This window comes from Agelaius tricolor, unplaced genomic scaffold (genome assembly GCF_023055355.1).
Source record: "Agelaius tricolor isolate 1412-34295 unplaced genomic scaffold, bAgeTri1.0.p SCAF_12, whole genome shotgun sequence".
Taxonomy (NCBI): Eukaryota; Metazoa; Chordata; class Aves; order Passeriformes; family Icteridae; genus Agelaius; species Agelaius tricolor.
The window spans coordinates 12,229,765-12,252,387 of NW_027269272.1; the positions used below are offsets into that span (position 1 = coordinate 12,229,765).

At 38.2% G+C, this 22,623-nt stretch overlaps 1 protein-coding gene across 2 annotated transcripts in view; it reads right to left on the minus strand.

The window, feature by feature from the left end:
• The window catches only part of SLC9A9 (solute carrier family 9 member A9), a 176,518-nt gene that overhangs the window by 53,752 nt on the left and 100,143 nt on the right, over positions 1 to 22,623 (minus strand). For both annotated transcript variants that reach the window (XM_071437659.1, XM_071437660.1), the window contains exons 10-12: positions 22,106 to 22,219; positions 20,487 to 20,598; positions 15,011 to 15,164 (exon numbers count right to left, since the gene is read on the minus strand). In XM_071437659.1, the coding sequence (XP_071293760.1) occupies positions 15,011 to 15,164; positions 20,487 to 20,598; positions 22,106 to 22,219 (380 nt within the window). The remainder of the gene's footprint in view (positions 1 to 15,010; positions 15,165 to 20,486; positions 20,599 to 22,105; positions 22,220 to 22,623) is intronic.

The window sequence follows — 22,623 nt, forward strand, 5'->3', positions numbered from 1 at the left end:
TATTGTTTTGAGGGAATAAAAAAAGGGGGGCAGATACATTACATTTCCATTATTGTAAGTCAAAGATGTTGTGTTTTCAATAACACCAAGCTACATGTCTTAAGGAGCTACTGGTGATGGCAGATGCTTTTTTTGCTTTAATTTGAAATGTTGCAAATGGAGAGATTTAGACACACACATGCATCTGTGTTATCATATTTTCAATAAGAGGCAGTAAATAGAACAGTATTGATCAGCCTCCATGTGCTTTAAGAATTTCATTATTATTACCGTGCCTCTCCCCATGCTGCCAGGAAGTCTACAGATGAAATGCTCTGTACACAATATTGGAAATGTATTAATAAAAAATCCCTGGTATATTATTAAAAATAAATTTTCAGTTAATGCAGAAAGACAGAAACACCACTGCATTACAAAAAGTATCATTTTTGCACATAGTAAAGATCCTAACTGCTACTTTTATGAACTCCATGGAGATGATTAGAATTTGCAAAAGAAAATTAAGGAATTAGGCTGTTTCGTTGGTGTCTAACTCAGGTTACTAATAAACTTTGTCAGCTAGGAAAAATGGGAACTGGTTTTACAGAAGATCTGTATGAGGAATGTGTGCAAGTGTATTTTGACAAAATCCTATAGATGAGATTAGTCAATTTCTGGCTCAGAAATAACAGTTTCCTCCAGTGAATTATGTCAATGATTTCTAGAGGAGTAAAATGTTTGTTCTCTGAATTACTTTAGGTGTCTGTTCCTTTATTTTCCTTGCACATAAACAGCACAGTGTTGGAAAGAAGCCCAGGCCATGGTAGATGCATTATATTATTGCTAATGTGATTAACCCAAAGTAAAACATTAAATCCTCCTGAGGCATTAGTCTAAATAATGAGATGACCAACTCTAAGTTCCCTGGGCTCATGGCATGGGGAAAAATATATCATGCACTTCATCTCTTGCATTGACATTTGAAATTTATCATATGAAGCTGGTGCTGGGAGCAACTGTGCACAGAGCCATTGGAAGGGCAGAGTAATGCTGGTCAAGCCTGATGCCTGTTACAAGCAAAACATGCTGAGTAAATGCCTCTGCCTCTGCTGCTGGGATCTGCTGCCATGAAAGCCATACCCCTCTGCCCATTCAGGCTACTCCTTTCACAAGAAGCTTGTAAATCAGCTGCATTGTTTAAGATCATATTTAATTCCTGCTTTGAAATATGTTCACCTAAGTTCTGTCTGAAGTGCTCAGAACAGCAGGGAATTACAGTAAGGACTTGTATGGATTTATTGACCCAAAGCTGTACAAAGCAGGTTGAAGGTGTATTCTCCTGTGTACCATATAAGATATGCTGTACTATTTTTTAAAATCAAAATGGCATTTCTGAAACCTCAACACCATGCAGCACAAAGGTGTGTAGAGCTGAGGTCACTGCTCATAAGCAGAGATGCTGCAGTGCATAATCTGAGTAAGCACTGATAGGATCTTTGCATTTTTCCTTATGTAGGAAAAAGGGCTCAGGAAAATGACTCAGGAAAATGTTAGGCACTTATACAGAAAAGTTTTGCCTAAATTTTCATTTTCTGATGTACACAGTGCCAATAATTATTACTCTTTTGTTTAAATGGCAGAATGACACCTGTGCACGTTTGTGTCAAAACACACTTTGAAGCCACTTTAAATACAGCAGGATGAACAGTAGTGTCTTTTCTGAAGGCAATGTTCTTAGACACTGCTTAATGGAAAATTTAACTTTTCACTTATTTTCCACCACTTTGCTTTTCAGCAACACAGAATAAAACAAAGACCCAAAGACACTCATTTTATTTAATTTTTTAGTATACAATTTAAAACCTCAAACCTGGAGGTTTATTCAGGAGGATTATATCCTCCTGATATAACAAATATCAATTAATGCATAATGGTCTTTTTGACAGAGTGACTATAGAATTGCTGGGAAAATGTGCTTCCCTTTATCTAATGTTTATGCTGTTCAATGTTGTTTTCATTTCATGAGTTGTTTGATAATTGCACTGTTTAGTTTAGACAGTGCAGATTTCTGTTGATTTTAAATTTGTTTTTGCAATATAATCCTTCCTTAAGAAACTCAGCCATCCTTACCAGTTTCAAGCAATACATTTAGATCTTGTGTGACTGTTTAAAACACTGTTTAAGCCATTCATACAAAAACTTACTGTATCTAAAATAGATACAGATCTATTTATGATCTATGTATTTGCACTGTTTGTAATGTGAGGGAATGCAAAGCTGTTACTGACATAAATGTGTGTGTGCATGCTCACAGACACCCTCCAAGCCCTTGAGCTGCAGAGGTTTCAGTGAGGAAAAATATTTTCTGGTGCAATTGGCAAATTTGGACCAGATGTCATCCAAAACTGTGAGACCTGCCGGTGGCACAGGGCTCATGGAGCAGCAGATCTGGCTTTGGGACAGAGCTGTTCGGGGGGGTTTTGTTTCCTTTTCACTTTCCAGATGACTTTCACTTGTACAGCAACACCAATGAAGATAGACACTTGTCAGTTAGTTATTGTGGTTACCAAGAACTATAGGAAATGCCCTTATTTCACAGTGTGCAAAGGCCCTTTGTAGAGTTCAGAAAGTGCTAGGCTCGGGCTTGTTCTGAATTGTTTTTACTCACATTTTTCTTGAATTGTTTTTACTCACATTTCTAAATATGCATGACTTGGGAAAAAGTTGTTCATTTGGAGAGAATAAGAGCTTAAATGGAATGTAAATGATCCAGAAGCTTGGGTCTGGTGCCCTAACAGAGATGAAATTAAACTTGTGTACATGCATTTGTGTTGTGTTCCATTGTACTCAGGAGAATGGAGGAACTCTCAGGCATTTGTTCTGCATTTGAGCTTTCTTGTTCTGGCAAAGCAAAGGTTTCAGATGTCAATGTTAGCTTCTTCCTTTTGTGTCAGCAACTCAGCTGTGGCTGCAAACCTCTCGATTCTGCCTGTTCTGTTGATCTCAAGTCAAAAATTTCCTAATTTTCTTTTGGTAATGAACCAAATTGGCATTTTTGCCATATTTTCAGGGGCCTAGCTTGTAAACATGTGTTTTGAGATTTTATTTATACTGCCTGCACCAATCCTTGCAAACGTTTCACGAGCAGCCAGGAGGAGGGTTAATCACCTTTGTTGAACAGTTCTTATTAATTGGGAAACACTGGTAAAACAATTTCATTTTAATTAAATCAAATCTCTTTTCTCACAAGTGCATTTGAAGACACTCCTCAAAGTTTCTAGTGTTTGGGGTTTTAAATTTAAATTTTATTTTGTCTTCTGTCTGTAGCCATATACAGCTTGAGCAATAATCCTGAAGCACCCAGCTGAAGTTTAAAATGAGTTCAGGGGAAAAGGAGTTCTGGAAGGATGAGATAGGGAGTGTGCTATAAAGTTTCATAGTTTTATTTAAGCTTCTTGTGTTGCTCTGTAGTGTGTTTGGAGGTGTTTGCTGCATCATATTTAAGAAAAGGACTCCATTCCCATTGCCTTCTTGTAAAAATAAGAATAAACTGCTGTATGTAGCAGCTATGAGCTATCTGAATTCTAGCTGTGATGACAAGAAAAGCAAAAGCTTGCATGAGATTAAGAAGAGACAAAGTGAGAAAGTGGAGTGAGAAATTGCCTTGATCAGGGATTCTGAAAGTATAGTCTACTTCTGCCTACAGGCCAAGAAAATAAATGAATGTCATTATGACATCCTGCACCAGCTAAGGATCTGTCCCCATTTCTCCACTGCCACTCAGCTTCCCTGGGGCTCTAAGTACCTCTCTGTGGCCAGTGACTTCAGGCAATGTGATATTTCTGTCCGTGTATTCATAAATATGTGATGGTATTGGCTTCAGGTTCCTGTCTTACTGAGCAGAGCAGTAAACTTCAGAGCTGACGGGCAAGTCTAATGCCTAAAACAAGTCTAATGCCTGAAACTCCCCATAGATACACAGAATAATTTAGGCTGGAAAGGACCTTTAAGATTGTAGAGTTCAACCATTAGCCCAGTACTGCCAAATCCACAACTAAATCCCGGGCCACATCTACATCTGGAAAGGCAAGAGCCTTCTTCCCTTCTTTTGTGAAACAAAGAAAAGATTATTTAATTTTACTTTTTAAAGTGCATCATTACTCCTTTCTGGGACATGTAAGTTGAGATGTTTTTAATAAATTGTATCAACCTTTGCTTAATCTAACTTGGGGAGCTTGTCACTTATTTATAATTCTGCTTTTCAATGTAAGTGATAGGAAAGTGGCACACATCCATAATGACTTTGAATTCTAGGTCAAAGAAATGCTCTGATGGAGAATTCAATGTCTTTTTTCCCAGTATTGCATTGAGCATAAATAAGAAAATATATTGGCTGCAGACTGTGTTTTGGAATTAAGCTGAGAAAATAGAATTCAAATTCAAGTGTATGTATATGTAAGGGTTACTAGATCAGAAAGCATGTGAGAAGTCATTCTTCTGTAGACTAATGAAATGGAAGACCTGGATTCTGAACTTTGCTCTGCCAAAGATGAATATATTTTAGCTGATAACTCATTTAAAATGGAACGGAAATACTTGCTTGGACAGAAGCTGACACCTCCTTAGCGAACACATTAGCCACCAGTCTACACATTAATTTTATCTCATTTTCTGGTGAATTAAAATTATTTTCTAACTTCTCTATTTTCCTCACCTCATGATGCATATGCAGCCAGATGAAGAACTGATGAGGTCTGGGCTAGAATTCTTGCAGAAGCGTGGAAGAAATTGAGTGAGGCAGAGGAAGCAAACCATCCAACCCAGGGAGGGAGCGCAGGGCTGCGGCGGCTGTGTCCAGGTGGGAAGCAGGCTGCCATGGCATTTGCAGGGATTCTTTGGGGTGGAGATTAGAAAAGCTCAGGGACTGATTAAGACTCAGATCAAGATGCAGGCAGACTCCCTCAACCCACTCTGTAATTCCTGACCAGGCTTAGTGCTCATGAATAAGTGAATAGCAAAGGCAACTGGGTAATTCCAAGGTCACCCTGTACAACCCTGCCTACTTGTACAATAAGAGAAGCAAAGAGTCACTTTTTAGGATTCCTGCTTGGGTATTTTACATAAACAGCACTTAGACATAAACTTTTGTGCAAACATCTTTTCTGTATATTTATTCGCATAGAAAACATTTTGGATTTCTAAAACCATAATTTTATGTATGTTTTCAATATCCCTTTATATATTATTTGTCACTATAATAAAATGGTGTATCTATTTGAAGAAGTAAAAAAATGCAGAAGCAGAATATAATTTCAAGGGCATTGAAACCAAGTACTTCTTGCTGAGATAGGAGGAGATTTTCTCATTTAAAGCTCATCAATGTACTGACCAGCCAGTCACTGTTGGGCTGTTTCTGATAACTCACTATACAAAAGTCTCTATTACATTGTAATTATCTGTTTATTAAAAGCTAAAAGCCCAGACTGCCATACAGAGCCTCGATTACTTAATATCTGCTTTAATTAACTTTTCACAATCAACTAATTCTGGAACAATTTGATAGGCTTGTTATCAAGCATGCCAGACCTGTCCTTCCACTCTACATTGTAAAAAAGAACACAAAGTTCAGAATTTCCAGAGGAATGTTTCATGAAAGTTGAAGTCACAGTTCTCTCCTGCCACAAAGTTCCTCTGCAAACCCAGATGTACCCAGTAATGTTCTTATTTTTTAGGTTCACTATTGTTTTGTTAGAATATTTATGTCATAGTCCATATTTTGCATAAGACCCTTAGGGACTGTAAGACCCCAAATCTTCCCAGTTATTCTATACCTTTATTCTTGTTGGAAGACACAAGGTCTGTTTTGGGTTTTTATTTTTTTGATGCAGAGTTTAAAATTGGAATGAAATGTTTTTGGCACTTTGTGGAATATTTGATAACAGAAAAGAAAACCACAGGAAAGCTTAAAAAACTGAGAAAGTTTGAAAACTTTTGGGTTTTTTCATATTGAAATGATATTTTAGGTCATGCTGAAACCTTTTATCCCTTCTAAATGAAGCATTCATTTAATATTTTCTTGCTGAAGTAATTCTAGTATTCTTAGTTGAGCAAAATAGGAGAAGGATGAACATGCACACTTTGGAAATTAGGCAAACTAACAAATATGAAAACCATTAATTCCATGCTCTATTTTTTAGTCCAGCTGACAGCATCACACACTTCTTAAAATATCAAAGTTCAGTGAGTTTTGAGACCACTTATTTTGCAGAAAGCATCAGTTTCTGACCAATAAAAGGAAGAATTAAGCAGTATCTTGTTCAATGCTTACCCACCAGGAATATAAGATTCATCTTAGTAAATATGATCCTTATTTTTTCTAGAGTCCATGTTGATACCACATATTTATCTCAAACTTTTAAAGGCTCAAACTATTTTTCTTTTGCTCACCTTCAAATGATACAGTTTTGACATATGCATGAAATAAGCTGGGTTTATGCTTGCTCCAATTTAATTCTGACAGAGTAGTTAGAGCTCCAGATTAATTTGGGATATTTTGGTAGAAAGCAATAAATCATCAGTCTCATTCCAAAGATCCAAATAATTAAGTTGTTCCCTAGCACTATTTCCTGATAGGTTTATTTGGTTCTTTGTAACTTGAATAACTTCATTATGTTGACTGCTGCATAGCAGTTATCTTTTGTATGACAAGGAGAAAAGTTTTAATAGGAGAATAAAGTTACTGCATTAGATGGAAGAAAACTTTTTTAGCATACTGAGACATATCAAAGCAGCAGTATTTTAAAATAGGATAAACTAAATAGTTTAATTGACACAAATCTAGCTGGATGGTTTCTATTCCAAATTATAGATTTATTTATAGTTTTCTGGAACTATTCAGAGGTTTTGGCCTGTGGAAAGTTAATCTTATCATTTGCTGCTAGTAAACTGAGGGCACGAATCTTTTATTGTTGTGTAATTTTCCTTCTCTCCTGTACCAAATAGTCTAGCAATAAAAGTGTATCTTTCATATCTTTCTTTTTCTGTTTTCAATAGCCATGTGTAGCTAGAAATACAAGCTGTGTGAGGTGGGATTTAACTGTCTGCCCTGTTAGGAGACTGTGCTCAAAATTAGACCCCTCTGGCCAATAAAGACCAACAGAGTTGATAGCTGGAGTCATGTACAAGTCATGCACCAGTCACAATTGCAATCCAACATCCCCTATTCAACATCTGCCCTGCACTGCCTTCACAGCTGCAGTCAGAAAGCCAAGACCTTTGTATTTTAGTCTTTTATTTTGTTTCAAGCACAAATGTTTATAAATCTTGTTTAGTGCCATTCAGGCAAAATGCTGTGGTGAATAACTGAGAGATCAAATGCACACCTTATCTTTGCAGAGAAGTACCTTGCAAATAAATGACAGGCATTTCAGGAGATCACTGAGATTCATTACCTGGATGATTTCTCATTTTCAGATAGAAATGAAAGGAAATTATCCAATTTCTTTTTCTTATAATAACAGCCAATACATTTATTGTCCAATTTTATAGTGCTTCTTGATTTATAGCATTTCCCAGGCTCATCATGCTCTAGCTACCACTGCAAAAGCAGTTCCCATCTTAACCCTTTCAGTGTGGCTGTCCCCCAAGAAATGCTCAAAGATGATTTCAGGTGTGATGTTGAGCTCCTCTGAAGCAGAAGGCCTTTCTAATATGGCTTCAGTCAGGAACTCAGACCATTTGCTATTTCTTGTAATTACTACCTAAACATGAAGTGCTTTCATACCCACAAATCCAGAACTGGTGGCAAAAACAAAGAAAAATTAGCAAATCTAGCAATATTTTTGTATTAAAAAAAGATCCCTGACTCAGTTCTAACCCAGTATTTTAGCCTGTGCTACTACAGGGGATCAAGGGGAACAAAGTGATAAACCAGCATCTGATCTTCTGCTCTCTGTGACCCATGTGACATGTAATCAATAAATTACCATGCAAATTAGTCAAATGCTGAATGACAACGATCTCTTGGCTAAACCTTTCTGCCTTTTCCACTGTTTTCCTGGTCCAGCTGCTCCCCCCCTGCTGGGTAGGTGAGTTACTGGGTGCACAGAGAGGGACTGGCAGCCATGCAGTTTTCTAAGTGAATCACAAATTCCTATTTTTCTGTTGTACCCAGAATATTGTGCACAAACAATGATGGAGCTCATCAGCAAAACAGTGTGTCTTGAAGATAATGCTCCTGCAAAAACTCTGGGACAACATTTCCTCTGAGCCTTTATGTTGGGCTGTCCATGAACACATGAAAGATTCCTTGTTAGTTTAATTTTACTTGAATAATTTTCACGGTGTTCTTCGCAATTGTGAAAATCCCTTTTTAAACAGCAATGTGGATCTTGTGACCTGAGAATCTGCACATTGATCAGTAACATCCTAAGGCTGAGGAGAGCCTGGGGTCAGCAATGTGTTTTCTCATGTATATGCCTTTAGTGATAATGCAGGAATAGTCAAGCTATCATCAGTATAAAAGGTGTCAGGCAAAGGCTGTCCTGTAGATGTTCACAGGAACAAATAGTTGGCAGCTAAGGACAGTATATTAAAAATAGTTGCAGCATTTATGATTAGACTTGTTAGATTAAATTACAGCTGTTTCTGGATTTCAGCGGGTTTTTTTTAGGATTAAATGCTTTTCCAAGCAAAGACAGGGTGATCCCTTTTGAAGGTGTGTCTGGGTGAAAAAATTCTCAGTGGGCTGAAGAGACCTGGCTGAAATTGGCCTCTCAACAAGAGTGTTTATTGCAGTGTGATTTAAATACATACTGTACCATGGCTAAAGAGCAATATGACCCTGCAAACCAGATCAAACTTTGTTTATTGGAGCTATATTTGTTACTGAGAGGGAACAACAGTTAGGCTGATTATGACTGTTCTAAACACAAAACAAAATAATAACTAGTACAAAGTGCACAGAAATACAACCATGCTTGAAAATATCCTGCCTTTAATTGCACTGTTCATCTCTATGTTGTGGTCACTTAAAATTACAGTTGAAGATTCTGTTTCCAACAGCAAATAACAGCTTCACTTCAACTAAACTGTTTTCCAGGACTCTAGAGGAAATATGACCCAAAGGAATATGGGTCAGAACCTGCTAAGGCCAGGAAACAACATTTAGCTAAACCTTCTCTAAACTGACTTTCCTTCTTATTGACAAACGAGGACAGGAAAATGTGTACCAAGGAATACAAGCAAAATAATTAACAAGGTCCTTAATAGTTTCTACGTAATGAATTATGGATCATCTGAAGATGTGTATACACACTCTTGGCTGGTACATTCAGAGTGTCTCATGGACTAGCCATGTTTCAGGAAGGATAATCCTTGTGTGCCCATGTGAGGGAGAAAGGAAAGCCAAGATGTGTCCTTAGTTTAGGAATAAATGAGAGGCACTAGAGATAAAACTCCAGTTGGGCTCTAGTTGATAAGGAATGGCTGTAAGGAGATGTACTGTCTCATGCTCTCCTCCATGAGCAGAGAAGCACTCTGTGATGCAGCACAATATTCTGATCAGGGTTCTCTTAACCAGGCTACAGGATCATTCCTCCTCCTCAGCTGAGTGCAGCCCAGATCACCTGTCAGGAGGCCATTCTGTCCAGTGCCTTTCTGCAGCACCCCCTTGAACACAGCTGGACACAGGGAATCCTACTACAGAGGTTGGGAATAATGAAAAGAATATTTTTGTGATTGAAGCAGTAGTGCTATAATCCTGGCCAAGATCATGTTCTTATTGTGGTTGCTCTGTCATAAAGTTCTGTCTTTCAGCAGTCTATAACTAGCTGCTAAAGGGCTGAGATAAATACAAAATCATATTCAATTAACCAGGTTTTTAGGTTGTTTTGTGTAGACAGCCACAGTCATACACAGTCATGGCACAGCATTTCACCCCACTGCCCATCTACATCCCAAATGAGCCATCCTGCTAAACATATGCACTGCCTTAGACTTTGGTGTTGAAGCAAACTATTGGATACTGAAGGATCCAAAATATTTGCTCCTTCTGCTGAGTGAGATGCTTCTGCTTAGAATGTGAGTTTGGTCAGCCTTGGTCATGCCCCAAAAATGGGGTATACCAGGCCTCAGTACTTAGAGAAAGTTGGATGTTTGGAACTGAAGTTTTAGGTGAACTAGAAATGGTGTGATTTTAAGGGCAGCCAGGCACACAGCTCTTTTCTAAAATACATTTATCAACAGCAATGGCCAGATAGGCACAATAGTAAAAGCTACTATTCAAAGCTACTGAGTATTTGTTTAGATTATGGAATAGAATTCTTCCTATTAACTGAAGAACAGCTGCAAAGAGATGCACAAAGAGTCTGGAAATCTCTTGGCAAACATTTACACAGAAGGTGATGATAAACAAACAAGACCTAATACCTAGCACAATGCTTTTATAGGACATGTTTTATTAACAGCTTTGAATTTTTGCTCTGCTTGTCAGGAGAATCCTTTATCCTCAAACCTCTCAGTGCAGATTTACTGTAAAATGTAGCTCTCTATTTTTAATCAGAGTATGGGGAATGAAGGGAATCATATATCCAAAAGCATTAGCAAGTAATGCTCAGCATCTCTGAAGGCACATTTATTGAATAGTTCAATTTGACTGGGAACTTAAATGGCTCTCTCTGTTTTGGTGTTGATGTATTATGGAATTATTCTCACATGCTGATCCAGGTTTATTCATTGTCTGCCAAGAACTGAATATTGTAGTCCTTTCACATGGGGAGTAAAAACAATTGTTTTTGCTGTTACAACTTTAAGACACAGTCAAAGGACAATGTATTACTTAGGGAGGTGGTGCAGCTGCTCCCAGTGGGGCAGCTGACAGTGCTGTAAACACCTGCACCACTTCTGTGCTGGGAGGTGCTGTTACTGCACCAGACAATTGGGAACTCGTAAATACAACCTCATCTTCAGAAAGGGAACACCCAACTCTCCCTGAAACTCAGAGTTTCAGGTGTTTAGAAAGGAGACAGCTAAAATAAATAAGATATTTCCAAAAGTGTACGTTTCATTCTTCTAGAATAAAGTGAAGAAATATTCAGTCTTTGCCAAGAATTTTAAGACTCATTTTGAAGTGTGTTGTGTATGAGTAAATGCAGTAGTAAAATGAGAATTATTGGTATGGATTTCTGTTAAAACTGTGTTTTGACATGTAGACACATTGAGCCATAAATTCTGTTATTAGCAGGTCATACTTCCAAAGCTTTAAGAACTTTTCTTAGATTCAAGATATAGTTTAAGTAGGAATATATATTTTAATATAATTTATTTGTTAAATAAAGGGAGGAAGAATTATTATTAATAAATTCAGTCGATTCCTGGGATACATTTCAGCTGTTTTTTACAAAAGCTCTTAGCTGGTTTCTCGTGACACAGCTGATTGATGCTGCTGCATTACATGGGAGATAGAAGTTGAGCCTTTTTAGGTAGCACATGGTTATTTTTGATAGTGTATCTTACTATATGTTTTAGCAACAATTTGCAAATGTTGTGTAAGCCATACATATTCCTGGAATAAATCTACTGGTAGTTATCTCTGAGGCCACATCTTTTCTCTAAAAATAGAGTGACAGATTATATTTACATTATGGTAAATTTCAACTGAAAAAGAAAAGTGCAGATCTGATGGTATTGCTGTGAGGAGAGGGGGAAAATTATGGGAATCCAATTATTATGGAGACAAAGACCAATTTCTTTCAGAAGTTTCATTCGTACTCTTATTTTAAAGTTGTCATTGTAAGGGAATTAAGGTGTAAGGGAATTGTCATTCCCTTCTACACCAAGTGTCCTGATCACTGTTAAGAGAAATTCTCAATGTAAATTATGGAGAAAGCAATAAATAATTGAAACATGGTATAATATGTGGCAATGATATACAGCAAGAAGGCTGTAGAGATCTGAGTACTGCCTTCTGCCCTAACGCTGTAATACATTATGCCAGAGTAAATGGTAAATATATGGGTGTGAGCTCTTTCTGATTTATGTAATTTTTACATATCTTGAACTGAATGGATGATAGATTTATTTATCTTTTAAATCCAAACTGTGGGTAAATTGGTCTGTACCATATAAACCCAAGAATTTATCTCTAGGATAAGACTGAGCTGATTACCTTGCGGAGTTCAGAGTTGCATCTCCTGAACTAATGATAGGAACTGGACCCTATTTCATAGAGGGAGAAGGGACACAAAACAGTGCATGTGAGTGAGATTCAATCTATCCAAATAGATTCAGAAATCACTTCCTCTTCTCTATTAGTCTCTGAATGCCTCCAGATGAATTAAATACATTATCTGCTGGATAATCATTTTATGATGAAAAATTGGCAAAAAAAGCACACTCTGTTTGTGACTGTTACTTACTTGATTGTGCTGTTTTTGACATTCTCTCCTGAGAAGGTTTACCTATACAGCAACTTGTTTCTGTAGGGAAAGCCAGTGTAGTCACTGTGACCATTCCTATATTTTCATTTCCCATAAGCACTATTTTGAGAAGGTGAGTACCTTTAGTTGTTTGGATTAACTGAGCTGGCACTGTGCTTTGGGTAGGACTGACAATGGTAGATGTGGTTCCCTGGAGCACTGGGAATCTCACAGAGGAATTTCAAGCTGCCCTGGGAAGGTGCCTGAGCAATGTTTGCATCAGCTGATCACAAAGGGCTGCTGTGAGACCAGACCCCCTCTTCTGTGCTCATAGCCATGCTTGCAGCATTTCTCTGGCTTCAGCCCTTTTTTCTGTAATTGATGGCACACAAACCCTTTCCAATAAATCTCTTCAGAGACAATCATATCATTTTTGTATTTGTAATGCAGTTTCTGTGGCTTTGTGAGTGGAACCCTCCAAACTAGGTTGAAAAATACCATCTTTTTCTTCTAAAGAACCATGGGGATAGATGCAGCTCAGAGCTGCTGTTCAGACACAGGTGCCAGCATGCTAAGCAAGCTGGGGTCATTTGCCACAGCTCCATAACTTTCCTTAGCAAACTCATCTGCCAGAATCCATACAAGTGTCAATTGTCATGAATTACCACCACCTTTGAATACAATTACTTAGCAAAATTCGTTAAGACTAAAAAGATAAATGCTGGTAGCTAAGGAAAAAAGTCCACACTGAGGTGTAATAAATTATACATACAATTAAATATCTTCACTAGAAGGAGAAATCAGAGCCTCAAGATAAATTTGTAATTAAAGATGTCTATTTAAAATTTTATCTCTGACCTCCTCATAATTTATGAAGATATATGTTCCAATGTCAAGAAAGTAAGTGTAAATTATGAACCTAATATCTTTATAGTAAGAAAATCGATATCCTGATTACAAACTCAATTTATTTTATTGATAAAAATGTCTGGCAGATCCGATGGGATTCAGAGGAAATCCTCAGAGATAAGCATTTCAAATCAGTAATGATTGTCTACTTTCAGTGTCTTGGGTGAAATCTATTGTACAAGAGTCTAGAGAAAGAAGCATGTGCATTGAACAGTATAAACAGTTAATATGAGAGTCAGCCCCTCACTTGTGCTCTTGGGGGGCTTTGCACCTCTGGGTAGCACTAAGGAGCAGAAGAAATGCCCTTGCATCCAATTAATTTTCTTGTTAGTGAAAGCACTTCACAATCTTAATTTAACAATTCCCTTGAGAGCTGAACCACGAGGGGCATCTAGTGACCCAAGCTCTCAAGCTGCACATTGACTACTCAGACTGCACATTGCTGCCAGCCTTTTCTCCTTACTCTATTCTCAGCATTATTCCTTATCTCCTGTTATAGAAACCCAGACTGACTTGCTCCCCAAGATCTACTGAGAAAGCCCTTCCTCACCCGCCTTTCTGTTGCCACACAGAAAAACTCTTGCTGACTGACAGTGAAAAAGTGGCAAATCTCAGAAAGATGACTGATAGTGCCAGAGTGTATCCAAACTGTAATGGCCTTGATTGACATTATGGGACATGAGGCATGTCATGAAGAAGAATCAAACTGTCACAGAAATAGAAAACCTCCACACTGTACATGGATGCCTGTATCTGTGTTTCTCCAGTACACTTGTACACTAGTCCTTATTTTGTCTGCAATTTTATCTATGCTCTTTGTAAAAGCCCCAATTTGGTTATCTTCAGCTGCTATTTTATAGCAAGAGTCTGACATGAAGGCTTGTAATCAGACATCATTTTGTAAACAAGGAAAACATATGCTATATATAGAATAAATGATAAGGACTTGTGAATTGCAGGCCTATCTCGATACTGAGGATTTCTGTGGTGATCTTGCAAATCACAGCAGGGAGTTCTGAATGGATTGTGAAGTAACCAGAATCAATAACCAGCATGAGTACACTCATTATTAAAAGTTAGGTTTCAAAAAAGCACACTTGGAAGGACATTGCATTTAAATTAGATCCTTTTTACTCCAGTTTTCTATGTCCCTCTCACTTGTAATTTAACCTCCTTGTCATTCATTGCTCTCTGTGAATACAAGTGACTATGAAGTAATTAAAAAATAATATAGTGAAGAAAAATATATAAAACAATGCATAATAAATTAATACCTGAATGAGGCAGCAGTGGAGGAAGATTTTTCCAGCATATTCTCATTATAATCAGAAATACACCATTTATTAGATGTTTGTGTAGTAACTACATATTTTAGGATGAGGGCAAAATCTGCCTGTATAGCTCTTTCCTCAGCAGCAAGGAGGACACTATTAAGATGTAGTCATGATGTTTAAAAGGAGCAGTAGTGAAACAAACTCTCAGGAAACAAGGATGTGTCTGACCTGCATCTAAGCCCATAACAAACTTAGGAAGGACCTGTTCCTTGTGGTCTGGAGCCACTAACAGATGCATAAACCCTCCCTTTGTGTGTCCTAAAGCTCGTACAAAGCACACCTGTAAGCATTAGGAAGTTGTAAGGATGTTGCCGTGGCTCCATAGGGATCCCATTCTGTGCTGCTGGCCGGGGCTGCACAGACAGTACTGACCTGATCTGCAGCCAGGTGAGCATCGCTGTGGTGCCTCCCCCACACACCCAGACTGTGAAGAACACCACCAGCAGGGCTGTGCTGAACATCATCTGCTTGGGCTGCGAGTCCGTGTCCCGAATGGCCAACGCAAATGCAATGGCGCCTCGCAAACCTGCAACGAGACAAGGGGCATGCACTTAATGAGAGAAACAGAATTTTCATCTTTTCAGTCCAAACCCGGTTCCAAGGACAGAGGAAATTTTCAGATCATAATCCTGTTTATAAAGTACTGAATCATGCTAGCTGAAAGGGTGGGATTTAATGCAGCAAATTTGTGAAAGTACTCTCATATTCACATAATAATCACACTTTTGCTTTAAGTCCACTGAATTCTTTGTCTAGAATAATTGCAAATTAAGTAGTGATCTGAACCTAATGCAGGTTGAAAAAGAAATTTATATTCTCTGTTAAGTGGGACTACTCATGAAGTCAGGAGCAAGTGAAAGAGAGGATTGGCATTAAAATCTGTACCTAAATATGCTACTCATTGCTTCCTTGAAAATATAAAATATATTCCTTTAAAATCATTTAATGTTCTTACACTAGTCAGAAAAACATGACTTAAAAACAATGAATAGTTTTTCAAGCTAAACATCCCCTAAAAGGGGATGCAGAATAAATTAATGTACTTGAAATGTTATAATAGTTGTAGAATTATACACCCACAGAGACTGAACAAACAAGAAATTACAAAGGTGGTGAAAACAGCTAAATGAGTTTAAAAAAAAAAAGCCCCATAGGTAGTAATAAAGGGACTAAATAGGTCTTGACAAAATGCCATGTTTAAAAATTGAGGGGGGAAAAAACCTGCTGGTGCCTGCAGCCCTCAGGTTGCATAATACAAATAATACTCCATATTTTCCAATGCCTTTCATTTATCTATTTAAATGTGCTTTATTGTTTTCTAAAAAAACTTTCACAAAATAATTCTAGAGAGCAAAGTCATTACGTGTATACAATACATGCTGAATGCAAAAAGTACCTTGCAAAGTATTGAGAGATTAAATCTAGTAATCAAACCTCTTGTAAGGCACTGATGACATATGCAGAATCATTTAATTAACTGCTAAATGCAGCTATTTTTGGCCTAGAACTCAAAAGCTCTTTAAGATTACATAGCTAGAATGTGAATTATTTGGTATAGAAGCTGGGCTTCCAATTATTTGGTATAGAAGTTTATGCAGGGAAGAGCACAAAGGCATTTCTGCAAGGAAGAAGCAGACTGGGGTTGCACTGTCTGAAAATACTCAGTGGCAGCAGGTTCAAAACCCTGCAGGCAGACACTGGGCTTGTCCTTGGCTTTGCTTTTGTGTAAAAGACATCTCTGAGGATGCAGTGCTTTACTATTTTCTAACAGGGAAAGAATATAATCTCATTTTAAACTAAGGAGGGAATGAACAACTATTGAAATGGTCTTTATTTCAGTGGTTACAGTGGTAATCTGGATGATTGGAACAGCTACATTTCACTGGAAAACAATGTTGCTTCCCACAGTTACAGCACATCTTTAATTTTAAATCTAGAACACCTCTTTTTTGTAAGAGGGGAGATATATATATACACACACATATTTAGATATAAAAGTTAATTAGTATGAGCAGTGGACTGGCTGTTTCTTCAGTTCGGAAAAATAGTGAGTGACTTCTCTGCATTTTTCATTTATAAAAGGCTCAACATGGTCTATAAGAGATAATTCAGTTTCAACTAAAGACATGTCTTAAGGAGAATAAATAAACTAAACAACTAAAGCAGTGGGAAGCAGATGAATACACTTAAAATGTAAAGACTCAATGAGAAGCAAGGAACACTGCTATATGCCTATATATATGTATACATCTCTCAAAATACTTTTCAGGTAATAATACAAGTGAAGGAAGGGAATTTTAACAACCTCAGAACATGTTGAGCTATTGAAATGGTCTGAAGTTAAGGAAGATGAAATGTTCTGTAAAACTTCAGGGAAAACTGCCACCAAAGCCCAGTGGGATGACTGGATGCAGTGGATGTTGGTACCTCAGCTCCCCCTGGACAGAGTGGGGCAGCAGAAGGACCAGCTCTGATGAACCATTAGCAGAGATTCTCTCCCCTCATCTTTCAGAGGTGCACTGATGGCAGCTCCACATCTGTGTTAATCCATTCATCCTTGGGCTGAATCACAGATTTCCTAACAGATATTTTTTTGTGCCAGCCATTAGAGATTGATCTTTAAGCAATACCCTCTAATGGGTCAGAGCCTTCAAAGCAGACCAGCCCAGGGGTAAGCCCCAGAGTCCCCAGAACAGAACCTGTGTGCCCTGCAGGGCTGTTAGCCATCCTTTGCCCACACCCTAGACAAACATCTCTCCAAGCCCAGCCCTCTGAAGAGCCCATGAGGGCTGGAATGTTTGCTGCTGGTGGGAAAAGAATCTGCCAGGAAAGACTTTCTGTGGATAGCCCTGATGTTTTGGTTTCAGCCATAGTTTTTTGCTCTTTTCTTCCTTGCTTTCTTTTCTATTTAGCTGATTTCTTCAATTGCCACTTCCCACCTCTGTGTCTGTATGAATGTGTAGATGTAAATGCCTGCACAACAGCTGTCTGTACATGGGCATCTTTTGGCTTAATTCTGCATTTGTGTTCATCCTTTCAGGCTCCACTGATGCTGTAATCTTATATTAACAGCAACCACCCCTGTAGCACTGTGTCCCACAAGCCTCTCTGTTGCCTATTTTTGTGTTGTAGAGAAGAGGAAAGCAGAGTAAAAAGTAAATAAAGATGCTGGGAGAAGAGTGGAAGATGCTATAAAGTCTAAGACTTTAAAATGTTTCTTTTTCACATGAGCAGAGACTGCTGGACTGCTCACTTTAGCTGATGTTCAACTTAATTTGAGAAGCCTGGACTTAATTAGTCCTTGTATAAAGGACTAATCAAGTTTTCATTTCCAATGGAATGTTATCAGGAATCATGATTAAAAACAGTTGCAGAAGTGAATCCACCCTCTGTAATGTATTTTTAGAGGAGTGGTAGAAGCAGATAAAGAATGTGATAAATCAAAATACTTCATAATCCACCTCCAAGCCCAACTCTTCCACCTTTTCTCAACTGTATTGATATGCATCAAAAAGCAGAACTTAGTGACTTCAGGAGAGTTCTTTGCAGAGTAAGGTTTAATCAAAGGCTAATCAACAGTGTACTTGCCTGACCTTAATTGCTTTTCTCAGCAATTTTTCTCAGCAATCACTTTGGTGATTGTGGCAGTAAAACAAGCAGTAAATGTTTGGTGGATTTGGTAATAAGATAGAAAACAAAACTAACCCCAAATTCATTGTTTTCCACATCTGAATGTGTGATGCTGTAGTGAATGAAGGGCATTTTTCCCTGTGATCAACAAGAACCTGATGCTATGCCAGAACAATGAAGATGGTAAAACCCACACTCAAGTGGTGGATGCCCCATCCTTGGAAACACTCGAGGTCAGGCTGGATGGGGCTCTGGGTGACCTGATCTGGTTGAAGATAGCCCTGCTCATTGCAGGGGGTTGGACCAGATAACCTTTAAAGGTCCCCCTCCAGCCCAAATTGTTCTATGACTGTTGCTACAGATCTTTGTAGATAATTTCCTTCAAACTCGAATTCAATGTCTTGTTTACTCATCAGAAATGTGTCTCTCTCCTGGCAGACACTGTCTTCCTCCCTGTTTATCACTATATGCAGTTTTATCAGTTTATAGCACTATGAATGTTATTGGTAACTAAGCACAAATCTTGGTGCATCTTAAAAAATAGAATTACACAGAAAATCTGTGCATCCTGTGAAGTGTGCAGCTGCTGGCAGCATGAGAGACAGTCTTTATTATTATAGCTGCAGATTATGCCATTACTTTATTATAATGTAAACACATTTTCCTCTACAAAATAGAGGGGGTTTTATCTTTGGAAATAGATAAAAATTACTTTTCTGAGAACTCGAACATTTATATTTTAGAAGCCTGCAATACTACTGTTTCAGTTCTCAGCTGCCAGATTGTCCTGGAAAGCTAATGTGTGTGAGTTCTCACGTTCAGCTGGCTGCAGGCTGCTTTCTGCTCCTGTTCTGTGGAGAATGAAATTTGATTGCAGAAAATGAGGACAGAAAAGTTAGAATAAGAGGGATTTCAGAAGGTTTTCCATCCTATACTTTGGCTGATGCAAACCAAAAGCCAAAATGGAGCCCAGGAACTAGATACCAAATGATAGGAAGCTATTTTCCATGCTGCTGTCTAGCTGGCCACCTGCTAGGCTTACCAGGGGGATCTCCAGCTCCAGGTTACCCATGGAACAATGGCAGGGGAGCAGTTGGGCTGAAAGGCAGCTCCTGCTGGATGTGTCATCATCCCTCACCCCGCTCTCGCCGGAATTAGTGACATTTTCAGTGGCAGCTTTTAGCAGAAGGATTGAATGGGTATAGAAATGAACTGCTGTGTTGCTCTCCAGAGAGTTGGAATTACATAGGCACAAATGAGGCCCCCTGATGTGGAGTACTCCTGATGAGGGAGCTTGAAATGCAGCACATTGTATTTCACTCGTTATCTGGCTAAATGGATCCCTGTACATCAAGGCTGTCAATCAAGAACTTTTATCCATACAAATGTGGAATATATTTTTGCATAAAAAGCAGGAAAATGAAGCAAAAAATGTGCTGAGTTTCTAATTTTAAAAAAATTATATCATCAATAGCGTAGGGGTATCCACATTTCTGTCTTTTACTGAACAGATATACTTGGCTTATAAGTGAGTTTTTCCTAACTAGCATTAGAAAGTCAAGTGGAATTATTTCTAGCTTGTACAAGTAAAAAAATACGTAATCCAGATGAGCCTTAACAGTTCTGGGGATGATGTGCAAATCAGACTAGAACATGGCTCCCTCTTCTGGATTTTATTTTTTTTTTATTATTCTACAAGGTTAGCAAAATCAACAAAATTTAATATCAAGCTGGAATACATATGAAAAGGTCTGTGGAATTGAAATGATCAGGTTTAAAAGTAAAACTGTTCCAGAAGTTTAAGGAATTGCCAAAGGCCATGTCTGATCTGAGTGTGAGCACTAACACTGTCCAAGTTGGGTATTTATTTGCTGCTGTGTAAAATACTCTCAAGTATACTACAGGTGCCTCTAAAAGAGCACAGCTTAAAAATATGGTATTCCCAAATTGTCATGAAAGTGTAGACAGATGGGGGACAATGGATTGAAAGACAATGGCTTCCTGGGCAGTAAATTTCCAAAATGTTAATTAAAATAGGGAAAGAGCACAGTGAGGTTAATCACAAGGCATCCATTTGCTTCAGTAGCTTTGGAGAGCTGACCTTGAGTTTTAAGATAAAAAAATTATTTATGTGGTTTTTGGTAGTGATAGATGACTATTTTTGTCATTCATTAAATGTGGACAGGAGAAATACCAAAAAAGCCAAAATAGCTCTTACCTGAAAACATCATCATGTGCTGAAAGGTCCTGGGAATCTTTTGTTTTCGACCCAAATTCAAAAGGAAAGATAGTGGGTATATGTTGGAAGCTCTTGCTACAAAAACTGCCACCTAAAATGTAAGATGTTGAGGAAAATAGTGGACAAACTACCGACAAAACCAGAATTGACCCAAATATTTCTCTAAAATTATTTTGAAGGTGTAATTAAACAAATATGACATTATCTTTTGAAGGTTTACATGCCATGTTCTAATGCTCCCTGTGCAGTGGCAGAGATCTGCCTTTCCCAGACATCCTGGTTTTATATTCATCATTATATATCTCACTTCAATCACTCTACTTCTACTCATCACATTTGTGTCACATGTGACTTCATCTTCAGCTCTTCAGGAAAATGCCCATCATCAATTGCAGAGAGAGCATTATGTCCTTGAGCAGCAATTTTCAGAGACTAAATCTACTTTTGGACCTGATTATTACTTCCTTATTTCCTGGTGATTCATATTGTCTATATCAAGCACTTTTTGCTTTTTCTTCCCCTTCTCAGCTGAGATTCTTCTGATGAAGTTCTTTACTACTCCTCTGTGGAACTATACCAAAAGTTTCCTTAATTGGAGCCATGAGGCCATTATCAGGTTTAGAGAAAGGCAGTCTGAGCTCCCTGTATATGCTTTTTGCACATTTTGCACGTTTTTTGCCCTTCCCTTGTCTTGTGGCTCAATTATGGCACTCCCAGTCTGAGTGGTCTGGACTAGAGAGCAGTGAAGAGTTTGAGAGGCAATGTCTGAGTCCCAGCAGCTGCCCCAGGAGCTGCCTGCAGCTCTGATGCAGTCCTGATTATTCATTTAGAAATTACATATAACAATTACTGCACATCAACAGTGTGCTCCCAACTTTCAAAGCTATTACAGTTCATTTAAAAGTGATAAGCAGGGGCCTGCTGCTCTGAGAAAAAAAAAAAAAATCATTGAATAAATTGTCACTGTGAAAAGAATCTATATCACTCTATGAGTAAGATTTATTGAGAAACCATGGCAGACACAGAGCTTTTCTTACCTCTTAGGCACATGATGGTGTAAATAATTCCATGTATGCTAGAGATACCAAGTATAAAGAAGGAAAGATCTGAGCAAAGCAGAACTGTGTGATTTTTAAGGACTTCATATCATTTAAGTTGTTTTGGGGAAGTCCTGCTTATGGCACACATCTGTCTGGAGGCAGCTCTCCAGTTTGGGGATCTGCACTGGCTCCAGACAGGAAAAAAGGTTTTGTGTTGCACCTGTCCCCACAGATGTGTCCCAATACTTGTCCCAATTTCCCACCCCACCTGTAAACCACTGGCAAAAGTTCCCCAGCAGGTTTAAAGCTATTTGCCTATAGCAGAGGAGCAAAACAGCAACTGTCCAAAGAACATGTGCTGACATGCATTGGGGCAGTTATTAGCATATAGGTAATAGATGATTGTGCTTGGAATTGACAATTTACTGATCTTTAGTATTTGAGGAACTGATTGGTTTGTTTGTTGACTTCTTTTTTCACATGGAACATGCATTCTTTATATATATATATACACACACACACATACAGAGATATGTACTTCTTTAAAGCAAAGGATACAAGAGCACCAAATATGAAAAGAGGATTGAAGATGTGATTTTGAAATGTAAATAGTGCGAGTCCCATGTAACAGAAGATGACATTCTCAGCCAAAAAATTCATGAACTCGAACAACTTAAATGAGAGAGAAAGAACATAATTATGACTCATGTCTACAGCAAACTACTGATTATCCCAGGTTCCCTTGGAATACAGAACTGTTTAGATGAAAGGAACAGAAATTGCTGCTGTTTCAAGGGTGGATTTTAAACCCACCTAATTTGCTGACAAATTAGACACAAGGTGTCTTTTAGCTTTAAAAATCATAGTTGCTTGCAGGTTTTTCTCTGATTTGTATATGAAAGCTTGACATAGACAACTGGTAAAATACATAAACAGCAAGTAAGTTATATGAGCTTCAGTGCAAACTGCAGGGAAGCTGAGGGAAATTAGCTTCACTCATGTTTACAGGGGGAGCCTGGGAAATGGCTCGTGGTAACACAAGTGGCTGTGCATAATGCAGTCCTGGGTATGAGTAC